The sequence below is a fragment of the Schistocerca nitens genome, chromosome 1 (genome assembly GCF_023898315.1).
Source record: "Schistocerca nitens isolate TAMUIC-IGC-003100 chromosome 1, iqSchNite1.1, whole genome shotgun sequence".
Classification (NCBI taxonomy): domain Eukaryota; kingdom Metazoa; phylum Arthropoda; class Insecta; order Orthoptera; family Acrididae; genus Schistocerca; species Schistocerca nitens.
In genome coordinates, this window is record NC_064614.1 from 1,132,922,034 (window position 1) to 1,132,940,611 (window position 18,578).

The window sequence follows — 18,578 nt, forward strand, 5'->3', positions numbered from 1 at the left end:
AACCATGCGCTCCGAGAAAAACAGCAAAACATTGTTAATGCCCAATATTATATGTGAAAGTTCAGCTTTTCGTGATGATATAGTGTACTTACATTACTTTAACCCATTAACCTTTCGTCTTTGTATGGTCGAACTACTTAACAATGATGCTGCTAGTGGTTGAGTACATAACATGTCTTATGCACTGAATGAGGCCCACGAGAAAGATAGGCCACGGCGCGTACATCACGAAGAACAGCCTGAGCTCGCTCGTTCCCTTAACTCACCAAGCAAAATGCGTTTCTATATCTGTTAACTCGCAACCGGGTGCGTGCATACTAACGAGAATTGCATCTTGTACTGGAATCCGTTATTATGAAGTCTTACTGATTACTGTTCGTACAACAAAATTTAAAATCAATTCTCGATAGAAATGGTATAACTGCTCGTTTATAGTATTTAGTCTCTTCTTCGTAACAGTTCTCCTTTCATAGAAGATGTGGTGCCATACGCAACTGACAATCATTTTGGCATGATTTTAATTGCCAAATTAGAGCCTGTTAGTAGGCCTATGGACTTCCTATCATTATAGGACTAATAATAGTGGATTCCAATAGACGATGCAATTCTCGTTCGTACATACACATTTAATTAAGAGTTTACTGGTGTAGAAACGCACTTTGCTGAGTTGAGCGAGCCCGGCCTACCTTTGTAACGTACGCGCCACGGCCTGTCTTTCTCGTAGACCACGTGCTCGGAATAACTGCCATCATTCGCTAGCGATATCAGTGACATGAGCTATGACTGGCTGACAAAACTGCATCGCTCAATGCAATCTCTATTTTAGAGCTTCGGAAGCTACCGTGCTGTAACTTGTGGAATTTGTGTACATACTTTCGCTATACGAAAATAAACTCTGTCCATATTGTCTCTCATCAAACATCTTTCCAAATGCATTTTTTTTTCCTGTTTCCTAAAGTGATGGGACGTCCTCTATCGGTATAAGTCCTTCACGATTCAAAGGACTCATAGGTTTTACAGCTCTGAGGGAAGGTATACTGTTGCTTAACATGGATGTATATTCACCTGCTTTATACGTAATTTTATCTGGGAGAAATTGTGTTTTTAGCCGGGAAATCTGGGAAAAATCCGGGAATTTTTTTTTCTTGTCCACGTAAACACCCTGCATACATCTTGCTCACCAGATGGTAGAGTTTTGTCAGGACTGGCTTTCCCAAGGCTGTCGGTAGTTCTAATGGAACGTTGTCTTCTCCCGGGGCCTTGTTTCGACTCAGGTCTTTCAGTGCTCTGTCAAACTCTTCACGCAGTATCATATCTCCCACTGCGTCTTCATCTACATCCTCTTCCATTTCCATAATATTGTCCACAAGTACATCATCCTTGTATAGACCCTCTATGTACTCCTTCCACCTTTCTGCTTTCCCTTCTTTGCTTAGAACTGGGTTTCCATCTGAGCTCTTGATATTCATACATGCATAACCGTAACAGTAAGTAGCTATTCTCATTACAAGACATTCGTTGACTTCATGAACTTAACATCAAGCTGTCACCTTGCACACTGGAGGTATGAACTAAAAAACACCCTCAGTCACAGCTTCTGGTGTTTTATTAAGTAAAGCATTTTCAATGTTTTAGCACCAGCATACATTCTTCTTCTTCTTCTTCTTCTTCTTCTTCTTCTTCTTTTTTTTTTTTTTTTTTTTTTTTTTTTTTTTTTTTTCCCCTGTCGTTTTCATACATATCACTTCATTCAAGAGGCACATTCGCATACGCATGTTTGGAAACACAAACATGCATTTCAGCTCGTTCAAGAGAAAAAATAAACCATGTATTAAGACAAATTATACCCGATGAGCCACAGGATCTGAAATGCATCGTGTACTTAATAAAACACGAAAAGTTGTGACTGAAGGCATTTTTTAGTTCATACCTCCAGTGTATTGAATACAGGCACGTCTAAAGCTGCAAAATATGGATAAAATTAAAATTTCATCTTTTAGCCTAACCTAGACTGTCTACTATTCTACATATCTATCTGTCAAAACCTGTAACCAAAAAATAGTATTGACTCAAAACTTAAGTCCGTATCCTATGTGCACACACGACACATGCCAGAGCTTAATTACTTCAGAGTAAGTATTCAAGATGCAAATACATTAATGTGATGAGACTTTCTTAATCCACAATCTTAATAAAACAGCTGTGTATGTAAGTCTGTAGTTGAATTGTTATTGAGAAATTAAACAATTGTATCTGCTACAGTTGTGTTGTGGAATAGTAGATCTTCATTGTATGTAACTACCACTACTGCTACAAAACATCACCAAATACTGAGCATGAGTAAATGACCACTGTGGACTTGCAAAGGATCACAGTAGCATGACAATGGTGACATCTATAGAACTGCTCAGTAGGTAAAGATCCCATATATGATATTGGCCCCTTGTGAGGTCATCTCTGTCCACCAATGGCATCAACTTCACCTCTTCCATCCTGGTCAGCAGTTGCCAGTTACTCAAACCCCCAGTGGACTCTCTGGTCCTGGTATTATTAGTGCACCTCCCACTGAGCGTCATACTGCTGTGGCTTTTCACAGAGACACGTATGGACTTTGGTTTGCCACATTCCCTGGTGATGTCTTCTGTGGACCATGCACCAACTATGTTCTTCCCTCCAATGATCACTGGAGGGAGGGAAGAGAGTGTAACATCAACACATGATGATGCCGTGGAAACAGAATAACTGGCACAACATTCCTTTCGATGTATTCGGTGCCACTACTCAGATGCCGTATATCCTCGGGCTTGCCCTCTGATAGGATCACACCAGCCATTGGCGTACAAGTCGGCACAGGTCTTGCCAACTGTATATGGCAGGCATAATTGCCTTGGTGATGGGTTTATTCTAGTGCACTCCAGTTGTAATAGATGAAACTCTGATACGGCATATATATCTTTTTGTGAATACACTGAGCTGTTTAGCTGTTTTCTGTATGCAGATAAAAGCTTCTGAACACATATAAGAGCTATGAATAATTTAACATGTATGCCATAGAGGACAGCCACTACGGGAGGAATGTAAATATGTAAAAGGAGTTAATATTATTGGCAAGCAAACAATAAGGATCTGAGTGGGCATGTGGGGGCAGAGTATTACTGTTGATGATTTGATGATTGAGTTTGAGGAAGGTGACCAGCCATCCAAAGAAAACTGTAGTCTTATCTGATAATAATAGTTCATCTAAAAAAGAAGAAATGTAAATGAGGTCTGAGTACCTGAGTGAGAATCTCAGCTATGTTGTAAGTGAGAAACCCAATCAGAAATAATTTTGTCTGGCATAATGCTGGAAGAAAAAGTTTATTGACCTTTTGAATGTTTGTTGCTATTGAGATGAGAATACAGAGATTGTTCAGAAACCCCCTGCTGATGACAAGAAAGGATCTACTTGTAATTATATGGAAGACTTTGAGAGAAGCTGGAAATGGCCTTGCAAAGAGGAGTCTTTGTGTAATGAATGGGATATAATCATTAAAATAGCACTTTCTACAGTTTGGAGTAACAGGTGATTCTTCAATGTACCAGAATTAAATTATTTTCCTTACGTCAGATGTTAATAGCTGGTTGAAAGGAATTACCTTGGTCTGTGTAATAATTATTCCACTTCTTATTAGAACTCTTTGTTATTGTACCAAATTTTGAAAAGTGACAACAGTTGTTCTTTCTGTACTTGATATTTGCAATTCTTCATGTTGATTTCTATTTCTTACTCTGTAAAATAATTTTTTGTGATACTGTTGTACAGTATTTCCTTTGATTATTTATTGAGCAGTACTTGGGCTTTGGATTTCCAGATTAGAACTTTTAACACACAAACACAGTATTCACAATGTGGATCAAAATTACCCTAAGTTTGAGTGAAATTGTTCCACAAATTTAAGATTGGGTGTATCAAAATGTGGAAAACATGTACAATTTGTAAAAGTAGCAGGCCATTTATCCATTCTTTAGAAACATGTATGTTAGCATTTCACAATTAACTCACATTTAAATAACCAACACAAAAATTAAATATGAAGGGTTTATTGGGTATGTATTCATTATATCTGATGAAACCTTACCTTTGATACTGCAAAATTTTGAATTTCATTTGTGTCTGAGTGCAGCATCTGATTAAGTTCACTTGAGAAGACGTTGTGATGGTGTATTTCACATAATGGTGATAAGTACCAAAGTCAAGAAGAATTACTAGCAAGTGTGGAAACTAACTTTGTTTGGAATTCCAAGAATTGGTGACAGCAAAAAATAGGTACGTGAAGGTAAATTATTTTTGTTTCAGGAAAGGTGATGGCTTGAGCATCCCTCCAGGATGGTTGTGCTATTTGGCTCCTGAAATTGTTCGGAGTCTACGGGCAAGACAAAAGCCTGATGAAGAAGAACTGCCTTTCACCAAGGCTTCAGATGTCTATGCTTTTGGGTACAGTATTTTATTGTTAAATGTTGCCACACAGAACAAAAATGGAGAAATATATAGTTATAATACTGAGGATGAAGAATGTGTGTGTGTGTGTGTGTGTGTGTGTGTGTGTGTGTGTGTGTGTGTGTGTCTGGTAAAGGGCTTAGTCCAAATGCTTAACATTCTCTGGCATATTTTTATGTGGCTGTGTACTACTCAACATCTCTCCAGTGAGTACTTATTTTTTGTCTTATAGTTCTCATTCTTGTAATTAAATGGATCTCAATGGATTACATCAAAATATCATTTTTCTAATTCCTTATTTCTGGCAATTAATTATTAGTGAAAGGAATGTAGATACAGCATTGCAATACATGAAATCCTGAGAAGGAAACAAAGGTGCACTTTTGGGAAACAGTTCAGTATCACTTGAAATTCCAAAACCAGGTTGGAAGCCTCTGGAGGAATAATGCTTCGTATGTGGCCAAATCGCAATAAGCAAGATCCAGTTTGTGTAACCACAAATGGATTCTGCAGAGGAAGAAATTTGATGCAGAAGGGAGCAAAAACAATTAATATATAAAACTTCCTGGCAGATTAAAACTGTGTGCCCGACCAAGACTCGAACTCGGGGCCTTTGCCTTTCGCGGGCAAGTGCTCTACCATCTGAGCTACCGAAGCACGACTCACGCCCGGTACTCACAGCTTTACTTCTGCCAGTACCTCGTCTCCTACCTTCCAAACTTTACAGAAGCTCTCCTGCGAACCTTGCAGAACTAGCGCTCCTGAAAGAAAGGATATTGCGGAGACATGGCTTAGCCACAGCCTGGGGGATGTTTCCAGAATGAGATTTTCACTCTGCAGCAGAGGTACTGGCAGAAGTAAAGCTGTGAGTACCGGGCGTGAGTCGTGTTTCAGTAGCTCAGATGGTAGAGCACTTGCCCGCGAAAGGCAAAGGTCCCGAGTTCGAGTCTCGGTCGGGCACACAGTTTTAATCTGCCAGGAAGTTTCATATCAGCGCACACTCCGCTGCAGAGTGAAAATCTCATTCTGGAATTAATATATAAAACATTATCGGACTTCTTGCCATGTCAGTTCAGGTTTTAACCTGCAGTGACACAGCGGAAAGTCCAAGAATGTTTTATACAACAGTACTGTCATAAAAGACTTCATTCTTAAGAACAATTAATGTTTAACATCTTGTTAGTGATGGTCTTCAGAGGGAGAATAATTAAAGGATATGTTAGAAATAACTGAGAGGGGGATTACTTATCCACTGCTTGTTCTCCAACTCATTTTAATGCTTCACCATTTATTACAACCATCCTAAGTTTTCCCTTCGTTTCCCCAGTCTTCTTATGTCTGGCTCCATGTACTGTTCTCATCGCTGCCTCAAATTTTTGTGTGCTCCCCTCCTAAACCATCATCTAGGTGGCTTGTTTCTGCTTACGCTTTTCTCTTGTGTTACATCATATCCATTGTGTCGTTATACAAACGTCATAGGGTTTTGAATTTTGCTGCTTGGATACAATTATCTCATTTCATTTCCAAATTTCCCTGTTCAGAAAACTTCATATAGCATTACACATTAGATTTCCCCCATCACCTAAAAAAAAAAGCAGTTCTTTGGTTTAAAACATTGAGTCTTCAGATTTTATTACACCTGTGATCGTTCTACAACCTCTGCTTGTCTTCACAAATTTGCTGCTTTCTGTCTTCTTCTGCAATGTTGACAAAATGTTAATGTATAGCTTGCCACAATTTTACACTTTGATTTTGGACACCTTGGGTTGATGTAATTGTGAAATGTTATATATGTTAGAAGTTACATTGTATTTCTGTTTCTTTCCTTCATTCTTAGGAGATGTGTGAGAGAAGTAATGAGACTGACAACACTGCAAGTGGGTAACACTTAAAACACTGATCTCACTTCTACTCTTTGGATCCTTTTATCACTGTTGTTCTTACTTGGTGGTGTTGGTAATGATTGTTTCATCTTTATTTGCACAAGAGAATGGTCTGATCCCATGTCAGCCCCTCCCATTGTCCCACATTTACTCGATGACATTTGCAAAACCTGTCCCGAATGCATTCCACATTTACTCAATGACATTGAAGTAGGGGCAATGGGCTGGCCAGTCCATTCGCCGAATATCCTCTCTTTCCAAGAGCTGTTCTACTGGTGCTGTTTGATACGGTCCCCCATTGTCATCCATAAAAATGAAGTCGGGGGCGAATGCACTCTTGAAAAGGTGCACATGGGGAAGGAGTACAGTGTCACAATGACGTTGACTGATGAGAATACTGTGTTCAAAGAATTGCAGCTCACTACGCCCATGCAGCATTACACCTCGCCACACCGTAACACGTGGAGTGTTAGACATTGCTGGATATATCCTCATATGGCGATAGGTGGGAACATGTAATGCACTCGTGAACATTGTCAAACATAATGGTTTTGGTGGTGCAGTTGCAGTGGTTTGGAAAGGCATAATGTTGCATGGGCATACAGAAGTTTTGAATACAGTGCACTCACCAGTGAACTTCATTGTGGCACTGTACTCCTTCTCAATGTGCATGTTTTCAGGGGTACATTTGACCCTGAGGGATGGCATTGCAAGACTGCTTCAAACAGTGCAAGCGGAGCAGCTCTTGGAATATGAGGATATTCAGCGAGTAATTCATCAAGCATATGTGGGATGCGTTAGGAAGATGTATTGCAGTATGCCCACATGCACCAGGTATCATCTAGCAGTGTCAACTGCACTGGTGGAGATACGGAACACACAGCAGAGCCTACATTGTTGTCTATGGTGATATAATAAGAACCATGTCCAGCCTTTTTTATAGTCCAGGGGACTATCATAATTCGGGAACTTCAGTCTAATTATTGTCTTTGAATAAAAGTATCATGTCTGTGTAACTTGTGTATTTTTCTAAAGTTAATTTCTCTGCTATACTGTAGTAGCTCTTTGTATGTGTGGTCCAAGTTTAATCGAGTTATGGTACTTGGCAGGTTTGCACACCAGTGTATATATGGAAAAGACACACCGTGGAGTTGCAGATTGAAACAAAAAAATCTTTTATTAGTACTCTGTCCACTTCATATGGTCATAGCACACTATTTTCTACAAATTATCTTAATACTGGAAGCTTATGGAAGGCCATAACAGAATATGTCGTAATGGTTCTTCTTTTTCAATTCCCTTGTGTTTGAAGCATCGAGATAACCTTGCTTCATCATAATAGAACGAAAATAAACTCAAAATATGCATACACCCAAAAAATATCAGAATATATAAGCTTTTTTGAGGACAGGACCATCTTCAGCTTATTGGTCATTAATGTTTGATTCACTGCAAAATAGATGTGCACAATTCATGATTGTTGCGTGTTGAGAAGTTTTGAGTACAGAGGCATCATTTGCTACACTTACTTAATTAGCAGAGATTGGGCTGGGTAAGGGCATCAATTTCTCTTGTGTAAAATGAGTTGTATGTAAAGAGATTATGAAGGTCAGTAATATTGATTTGCCCATTTCAAACATGAAGGTAAAATTGCTTCAGTTCACCATGGAGTTGTAGTAGCAGCAAGACCAACAAGAGACTATGAAAACTGAATCAATTGTGCAGCACCGTCACATTGTTTGAAGTGTACTTAGAAACAGTTTCTTTTATTACAGTCTGCCTTACGTAAGACTTACATGGTGTAGAAAATAAAGCGAGTTTGACTCGTGGGACCATATCAACAAATCTGGCAATGCTTTGCAGGTGCTAAATATGTGAGTATGTGTGGCAATTGGATATACATCCTAAACTCTTCCCCGCTTCTCTCTGTCCATCTCCTCTTCCCTTCTCTGTCCATCTCCCCCACCCCCTCTCTGTGTCCATTTCTTCCCCCACCCACACATTCACGCAACACCTTGAGTAGTAATTGAAGTCATTCAAATTCAATGAGTAAATCAGTTGAGTTCATTAATATGTGGTGTATGAGAGACCTCTCGAGCTGCTGCAGTTAGTAGCTGTGAGGATAGAGCTTCATTGACAATATTTCACTTACAAGAGGGCTGTACAAACTTCATCTTACTGATTTGATTCATATTGACTGGGTGTGTAGGGCACAGCTAGCATTTTAGCATATGCAAACAGGAAAACGCAACACCCAACTGTTTTTTAGAAAAATCTAGTTTGAAAATTTTAGGTGTGTTTGTAGACTGTGTGATACGTCATGTAATTGTGTGATGAGCAAAAACCATTTGTGAATGTAAATCAAGTTTGTTTTGCATTAGAGCAACGCAGATGCAAAAATTAGGTGTTTATTACATGTGTTGTACATCAGAGTAATTGTTGTTTTCCAAGTTTATAAGATCAATATTATCCTGATCTGTTCAGTGCTCCATAGTTTCAACATTATACATGTCACAAATGTACATACAGCAATATGAATAAAATGAGTCTATTGATTTGATTGAAAATTTTTGTGTATCATCTATTTATTTCCAGTTTCCCTAAAAGAGATATCTAAGATAAAATCACCCTTCTTTTCAGAATAAACATTATGAAAGTAATAAATCTGTTGTTAGAATTAAATGTGAATGAAGGGGAGGAGGAAAAAAAAACAGAAGTACTGGAAGCACGATTTAATCCAGAGACCTTGCACTTACGAAAAAAGTGCTTACTCACTTGGTTTTGGACTGCTTGGATGTTACTGACCATAAAAAGTATACAAGCATGTCAAAATGTTTTGTAGGCGGTTTTCTAGAAAATGATTGAGAGTTGTGTGTTCTTGTTTACCTGTGTCCAAGTCTTAGTTGTGCGCTACACACCCTGTCATATGGATCTAACCACAGGTGAGGGGGTGGATTGGGGGGGGGGGGGAGTTTGTACATTCCTCTTTTCAGTTTTACTCTGTGAATGGGTGGGCTTACGAAGTTTTTGACAATTCAGATTCCACATTAGAATTCTAATTATAAGCTGACATTCCTGTTTTCTGTAATGCTGACAGCAAGGAAGAAAGCAAAACAGCACATTGTTCTATATTCAATTTTTTGTTTAAAATTATATGTAATGGGAAAGAATATATGTGGATGAAACAATTTGTCTAATGGTTTACGTGCCTTCCTATCAAAATTATGAGGTATTAGTTACTATTATTGTGACTCAAATTGTGTGTGCCATTATTTTTGAGTTTGCTGATCGCATCGTACCTAACACACATTTTTCAATACAACTGCTCAGAAGAAGAAATATTGAATGGACACTTCCAAGACATCTTACAAACAGTTCTTTGTTGGGAGGAAAATAATTTCATATTACAAGTTATTTATTAGTATTTGGTCTTCAGATGACTGCCGCTATTTCAGCTAGCCGTAATTAAAATTTGTGTGTTAGATTGATATACAAAAAATAGTAATTTCTCCTCTAAAGTACTTATAAAGTAATTTAATAGAGAATTCAGCTGTAAGTATTTGATTTGCAGCTAGGATGGTATTTTTTGTTGTTCTGTTATGCGAATAATTACATATTACTTGTTTCTGTTCACAGGACGGTATGGTATGAACTGCTATGTGGTGAATGGCCGTTCAAGGCACAGCCTCCTGAAGCCATTATTTGGCAAGTGGGAAAAGGAATGAAGCAGTCACTAGCAAATTTGCAGGCCTCCAGAGATGTCAAAGTACGTGCAAAGGAAAGTCTTTATCATTTGAGTAAAATGATGTAAATAGTTTACATAGATTATAACTTAAGTCATGGAAGATCAGATGTAATGAAGAGGGAAATATGTAAATGGGGTAGCATGGTTGCATTGTGAAAGGCAAATTTCTTTCTTAATTGGTATTCACACTCTTGCTGTAGCAAATGTGTTCATATTAATATCATATCTTCACTGACAGTTGGCTACCATGCGGAAGGTGTACTCATGTCAGAATCGCGTAAAGATTTATAGACAGTGTGTAAATGGAAAAAAGTTGCAGAATTGGTTGCAGGAGAACATTATAATATTGATTTATTCCTGGTTATTCTTCAGTAAATAAAGAAACTGATATTGTCACAACTGCAAAGCAGAAATCAATAAGAAAAACAGTAACTGTTTATTATTGTTAATCAGTATTTGAAAATATACTATGGATATATAAAAAAAGTCTACACACTGAGCGACGGCTGGAGGGAACATGAGCTTCCGAAGCCAGCGGTTCCTTCTCGCAGAAGGGTTGAAGGGAAGGGAAAAGGGATCCTGGGAAATGACTGGTGAGGTTCAGGAAATGGGAAGAGTTAGAGAAAAGTTTCCCATAACCTTGAATTAAGGGAGACTTATTGGACAGGATGAGAAGTAGTCTTGCCTTCTGATCCTGTCCGACAAAAATCTCCATGTACCCAGGTCCCTGAGCAACTTCTCCACAACTCTTCACATTTCCTAAATCTCACCAGTCCGTTTCCTCATACCTCTTCCTTTCCCTGTAAGCTCATGTTTCCACATCTTGGAAGCATTTTCTCCTGCTGTCGCTTAGTGAGAGGATTTTTTATCAATCCATGTTGCACAGTAACTAATGAGTTATTAGTACTCAAAAAACTAGTTAATTATCCAATTAATAAACTACGAATTTTTCAGAAATGAAATGATACCAGTGTTTCACTAATGCTATATGGTATAATTAGAAACAAACAACTCAGACCAGAATTCTTAGAGTTGAGTTTATGCTAAATAAAAGTTACTGTGTTGAAAAGGTATCTTGTAAATCAGCCTGGAGAAAAGACATCCAACAAAGAAAGAGAAGAAGGGAAAATAATGAATTGAGTTCGCAGTTTCTTTTCCTGATTGGCACTTGCGGACTCAAGTGTTGAAAGGCAGTTATTGCCTTCTTATTCAAAGTGGCATTTGTGTGTTTTCAAAAATCATACTCTTTTATTTTGGACGTTCTACTTTATGAACAATGGTGCTGGAAGGACACAGCAAACATAAAAACATACTAGCATTTAAATTGTGTGTTTACTCCTTGATACACAGAAAAATTTATTGAAATTTTGTTAGAACATTATTAGAAAGCTTCAAGAATTTGAGTTTCATAAAAATTCAAAACAGCATAGAGGGCAAATTACACTTCAGAATTTCATATTTGAATTCTTTTTTTATAATCCACATTGTGTCTGCTTGTGTCCTTTCGTTATATAGAGTCCTCAATTATTATCTATTACATCTTGCATGGTCCTCTTTTCAGTAGATCTGACAATTTGCAAGAGGTCTTCCAATAAAACTTTCTTGATAATACAGTCGTATTTATATCAAAGTTATTAGTCATAGAATGCAAGGTGGTCAAGAGTTTCTTCCATAATACACACATCAAAAAAAGTTTTGAGTCACCTCAGTTCCTAGAGTTTCGGAACCTGTAGAGAAAATTGGAGTAGAGATCAACATAAACATCATTTCTGCCATTTTTATTGCTCATGAAAACTAAACATTATATGTTGTACCACCATACAGTGAGACCTTCAGAGGTGGTGGTCCAGATTGCTGTACACACCGGTACGTCTGATACCCAGTAGCACATCCTCTTGCATTGATGCATGCCTGTATTTGTTGTGGCATACTATCCACAAGTTTATCGAGGCACTGTTGTTCCAGATTGTCCCACTCCTCAACGGTGATACTGCGTATATCCCTCAGAGTGGGTGGTGGGTCTCGTCGTCCATAAACAGCCCTTTTCAGTCTGTCCCAGGCATGTTCGATAGGGTGCATGTCTGGAGAACATGCTGGCCACTCTAGTCGAGTGATGTCGTTATCCTGAAGGAAGTCATTCACAAGATGTGCACGATGGGGGGCGCGAATTATTGTCCGTGAAGATGAATGCCTCGCCAATATGCTGCCAGTTTGATTGCACTATCAGTCGGAGCAAGGCATTCACGTATGTTACAGCCATTACGGCACTTTCCATGACCACCAGCAGCGTACATCGGCCCCACATAATGCCACCCCAAAACAGCAGGGAACCTCCACTTTGCTGCACTTGCTGGACAGTGTGTCTAAGTCGTTCAACGTCACTGGGTTGCCTCCAAACTCGTCTCTGAGGATTGTCTGGTTGAAGGCATATGTGAAACTCATCAGTGAGGAGAACGTGATGTGAATCCTGAGCGATCCATTTGGCATGTTTTTGGGCCCATCTGAACTGTGCTGTATGGTGTCATGGTTGCAAAGATGGACCTCGCTATGGACATTGGGAGTGAAGTTGCACATCGTGCAGCCTATTGCATACAGTTTGAGTCATAACACGACATCCTGTGGGTGCCTGAAAAGCATTATTCAAAATGGTGGCATTGCTGTCAGGGTTCCTCAGAGCCATAATCCGTAGGTAGCGATCACCCACTGCGGTAGTAGCCCTTGGTTGGCCCGAGTGAGGCATGTCATCAGCAGTTCCTGTCTCTCTGAATCTCATCCATGTCCGAACAACATTGCTTTGGTTCACTCTGAGACGCCTGGACACTTCCATTGTTTAGAGCCCTTCCTGGCACAAAGTAACAATGTGGACATAATCAAACAGCGGTATTGACCATCTAGGCATGGTTGAACTACTAACTCTATTAGCTGTGTACCTCCTTTCTGGTGGAATGACTGGAACTGATTGGCTGTTGGACCCTCTCCATCTAACAGGTGCTGCTCATGCATGGTTGTTTACATCTTTGTGCGAGTTTAGTGACATCTCTGAACAGTCAAAGGGATTGTGTCTGTGATACAATATCCACACTCAACTTCTATCTTCTGGAGTTCTGGGAACCAGGGTAATGCAAAACTTTTTTTGATGTGTGTATTTATGTTTTTCATTAATAGCTACTAAGCTGTTATTATAAACACATTTAATCTAATTCCATTTTCTATATCTAACTTGTATCCCATATTTGGCTACACACTAGTCCAGATAATCCATTCACCAATATATTCATTGTAGTGTGTTTCACTGGCACCGGCTTCATTGTAAGGTGGTTCCATTTTGTGGACGTATTATAAAAACACCTTCCTTCCTCAAGAGAGGACTTTTCTGAAATTATACGTGGCTAATGTAAAGTGTACCTAAAATAAATAAAAATAAGGCGCCCACTTGAGACAACTGAAAAATAGTGTTCTGTTGTAAATCTGTGACAAGTCTTAAGGTATTAAGATTAATATACTTTAAGCAGAAGAATGTTCTCATGTTGTTCATCAAACAACACATAGGTGTGTTTTTTAAGTAAGGTCTGTTTTGTTGTAGATACTAGTAGTTCGCACGCATACCGCAACAAGCTTCTGCGTCGTGTACCGGCATCCCTTGGGAACAACTGTGCTTAGTTTCAGCTCTGTAGCTAACCTGTATGGTTCTTTTTTGTGCATTCAAAATGTTTGACTGTAAACTCGCCCGCCGCATGTGAAGTTCGCTCAATGATATAGTTTTTGTCAGCAAGTAACCTGTCTGCTGCAGAAATTCGACAGATTTGTGAAGTGTACAGTGATACTGTTATGAGTGAAAGCAAAGTGCGTAATTGGGTACGAGAATTCAAAGATGACTGTGACAATGTCCATGATGAGAACCGCTCCGGTCTCTCTTCTTTGATTACAGACGATTTGGTGGCTTCAGTTGAAGCAAGGATTCGAGAGAACAGGCACTCCACAATAACAGGTGTCTCAAACGAATTTCGTGATGTGTCGAGATCAGTGATTTACAACATTGTTTCTGAACACCTAAAGTTTAGGAAACTGTGCTCCCGTTGGGTCCCGAAACTCCTAACAGAGGACCACAAAAACCAAAGATTTGAGTGTGCGATGAAGTTCTTAAACCGTTAACACGAAGAAGGTGACAGCTTCTTGAGTCAGATCCTAATTCAAGACAAAACGTTGGTTTCACATATCACGTCCGAATCGAAGCAGCAAAACGTGGAATGGAGACACACACACACACTTGCCTGTAAAGTTGAAGGCCAAACAGACTCTGTCCCAGTGCAAAATCATGGTATCTGTGTTTTGGGGTAGGCATAGTGTTTCTTTGGTCAACTTCATGCAACGAGGAACCACTAACCATGCAGAAGTATACTGCCAAACCCTGAGAAAGCTACACAGAGCGTTTCAAAATAAAAGACACGGCATGCTGACAAAGGGAATTGTCCTTCTCCATGACAATGCAAGACCTCACACTGCAGGTCAGACCTGCGACTTATTGGACAATTTTGTCTGGGAAGTTTTAGACCACACACCCTACAGTCCTGATCTTGCGCCGAGCGATTACCATCTGTTTAACCACCTCAATCATCATCTCAGTGGCAACCGTTACAATGATGATGATGACGTGAAAACGGCAGTGAACTCTTAGTTATCAGAGCAGGCGTCAAGTTTTTATGAAGAGGATATTTTAAAATTGGTTGCGAGGTATGATACATGTTTGAACAAATTTGGTAACTATGTTGAAAAATAGAGTGAAGTATGTACTTTCTGAAAATAAATCTACTTTTTTTAAATAACCTTTCGTTGTGTACTTATGTTTAAAACAGACCTTACTTAAAAAAACACACCTCGTATATTGACAATTAGAAAACAAGCAGACATTTACTCGAAACACACCTCGTATATTGACAATTAGAAAACAAGCAGACATTTACTCGTATTATTAAGGAAAACGTATACCTTAACGATGCTCAACAAAAATGTGCTCAGACTATCTCATGAAGCACGACAGTGGAACAACTGCAGAATTTTCTTAATCAGGGATATCAATATAATACAAACACACTAAAAGGTCCCTCTTCCTTGCCACTGCCCCTGCCACCCCCACCCATTAGTATATCGTTTTACTAGAATGTATGAAACATTAGGTTACAAAAATCTTCATAAGTTTCATACATGTTACTATGTTATGTTTCACGACTTCAGTGTGCGCACAAGCATACTTTCTCATTGTGAAGTCACATCATTTGCTAATTTCGTACTTAAATTTTTACACTTGATTCTGTGGCAGGCATGAGCTGTCATGTTAAATTTTCCTTTCTGTAAGCATTTCACCACCACGGGAAAAACTGAACTTTCAGGCTGACACCTCCATTACTATGTGTACTATACTTGTGAGAACTGTAGCTGACAGGTGAAGACTAGTAAAAACAACATGATTTCCCATCAGATTAAAACCATGTACCACAGACTCAAAAAAACTTGGATCCTTGCCTTTTGCAGACAGACTCTTGCCAAATGAACCTTCAAGGCATGCCTCATGATCGAACAAAAAGCTTCACTCTGTCGGTACCACACTTCTAATTTGCGAATTCAGTTGGTTTCACTACAGCATACACTCTGCTGCAGAGTGAAACATTTGTTGGAAACTAGTAATTTCGTTAACATTATTATTATGGCTGAACAATTTTATTAGTGTTTTTACTAATAAAGTAATTACAAAATAAGCTAGTTAGTTAACAATAAAATAAAGCTGCTTTAATAGAAACAGTCACACAAACTTGGTAGTGACAAAAACTGGAGAAAAATTTAAGTAAATAGAAGATGCCTTTGCATGAGGAAAGGAGAAAAAAAATGTTCAGAAATAAACAAGGAAGTTATCTCATAACTTGGAAAGGAAATGGAAGAGAAACCAATAATATACACACACACAATTAATTTCCAATAAAGAAAACCTATTTTGTTGGTGTCAGTGTTGCAAGAATAGACTTCATATCTTATAACTGGAATCATGACATATACAGCCTTAGACTATATACATTATAGCTGATGTCTTGGGTCTTTTGCATAGGTGTCAATCATCTCTAGTTTGTGAGTTTTTTGTACTGAGGATCTTTTGTAATTCTTACTATATTTTTACAATTTTTTGTAGATGGGATAATAATATTTAAAATTGTTTTTCGTCATTGTGCAGGACATCCTGATGCTTTGCTGGTCCTTCCGACCTTCGGATAGACCAGATTTCACTTTGCTCCTCAAGACACTGGAAAAGCTGCCAAAGAAGCGCCTAGCACGCAGTCCGTCACATCCTATCCACCTGTCACGCTCCGCGGAATCTGTGTTCTGATGCTATCTATTTATTGCAGTAGCCCTGTATTAGCTTTTCTGCATACAAGATTATCATCACAGCAGACTGAATGCATGTGCTCAGAAAGTTACCGTATCATCGTGTGTACAGTACTTCTCTCTTTGTTAATATTATTAGGAATGTGGGACGGGTTGTTATAATTGTGTTGATTATTAAAAGATTAACTTGTTTTTTACTTCATAATACAAAAAGCCATTGATAACGGAGACTATATACTCAATAATTTGTCTTTTTCAGCAGCCTTGCCATAATATTATCTGTTCGTAAATTCTCACAGTGAAACCTCATTTTTACATTTCCTTTGTAACGCGGGTCTAGTTGTGTATTTGTAACTTAAAAAGTCAAGTAGGTACCATGTAAGAATGAGATTGTTTACAAAGGAATACAAATAATTGTAATGAATGCTTGGCACGTATGACTTTAATCTGAAAGTTCTTTCTTCAGTCGTTTTAATTACAGACCTACTATTAAAGGTTTTTCTGATCAGCTTACATAGATCCACCAAAAAAAGTCTCTCTTCTCTTTCCATTCAGTAGATCACTTTCTGGCTTCATCTGTATTTCACATCACATTTAGTGTTAGTATAGACATGTCAATACATAAAACTAAATTCAGGATTGCTGGAATACAGATTATGTGCCGTCAACAAAATATTGAGTTATTCCCCCTAAAATGGTATAATTACTTAGATAAAATCCATCTGGGATGTTAACCATCCCAGATTTTGTTAAAATTTTGTGTACATGTTTGTTAAATTTCCATAGAAAGATAAATACATGTCAATTGCACGGATTCCAATACTTCATAAAAATGAGTATCAAAATGTCATGGCGACATTTCAAAAATTGTGACAAAGTTTGGAGTTCTGTAAATCACTGAATAATTCTAATGAAGCTGCAAAACATGGCAAGATGACTGAAAATTGGCAATGTGCACGTTGTATAAGTTTTGTTATTTGATCCTATATTTTTACTCCAATTAGTCAAGAAATTTTGTTAATACAAAATTTCTCCTAATTAGCTTCATCTTTTCATATGATTGGTGTCTGAATCTCCCCTTTTGCACCAATGTTGTGTAGTTGTGTGTTCATAAAGCATGCAAATTTCATCACCATTAGATTTTTAGTTTTTGAGATTTAAGGGGCCGAAGTTGACCAAAAAAAAGTTATTTTCATGTCTTTGTGTCTCATAAAGAAGCACTTTCTAAACTAGCTGTGAGGCTACATAACAGGGAGAAATTTTTTGCAGAAAACATATATGATACTCCTATTGGTACTTGACGCAATGACAGAGAATCAAATGACACAAAACTTACAGTATGTGCACAATGCAAACTGTTGAACCTTTCTGACAAGTTTTTCAGCTTTACAACAATCGTTCTTTGAAACACTGCACATCAAACCAGGCTGAAATATTTGAAATGTCATGAAATTGTCTTCCTTCACTTAAATGGTTACTACTCAGACTATTAAAATTTGTGAATTAGATACGCATTTATTTTACTTTGGTAATTTAGCATACCTGCACACACAATTTGAACAGTATCTGAGATACTTAGTGGGGATCCCTATTCCATTTGATATGGAATCAATGCCATCTGAAATGTGAAAATCATATTGTACATTCAACTCACATACCAAGCATTTCACTCTTGTGCACAGCTGGTTCAAGCAATTTACCCCTTTAATGAGAACAAGACTTGTCTGTGAAAGTGAGAACAGCTAAATTGGTGCTCGTAAACACACCGTTTTTTTTTTTTTTAGTTGTGTCATTATTTTGGAATTGTCTCAGTACATAGACAAAAAACAAATTCACGTACATACGCAGTCACACAAAGACAGGTACTTCCAGCACTCTGCTCTTCATAAATCCTACATAGCCTCTTCGACCTTTTAATCTAATTAAAATAACTTATTTGTTGACCTCCATTATGTGGCATTATTGTGTTGCCACAGTGGCTGCCACCTACTACTTAGCTAACGCTCAGACAGTGAGCTACCTACACAGACAGTATACAGTCAACAACATTTAAACAGCCTGTGGGCAGAGCTTAGTGATCTGGTTGATAAGTGGTGATTGT

At 38.3% G+C, this 18,578-nt stretch overlaps 1 protein-coding gene across 1 annotated transcript in view; it reads left to right on the forward strand.

The window, feature by feature from the left end:
• The window catches only part of LOC126199478 (kinase suppressor of Ras 2), a 139,053-nt gene extending 120,794 nt beyond the window's left edge, over positions 1–18,259 (forward strand). The window contains exons 15-17 of the mRNA XM_049936403.1: positions 4,337–4,474; positions 9,997–10,126; positions 16,326–18,259. Of these exons, the coding sequence (XP_049792360.1) occupies positions 4,337–4,474; positions 9,997–10,126; positions 16,326–16,478 (421 nt within the window). The 3' untranslated portion in view covers positions 16,479–18,259. The remainder of the gene's footprint in view (positions 1–4,336; positions 4,475–9,996; positions 10,127–16,325) is intronic.
• The last annotated feature ends 319 nt before the right edge of the window (positions 18,260–18,578 follow it).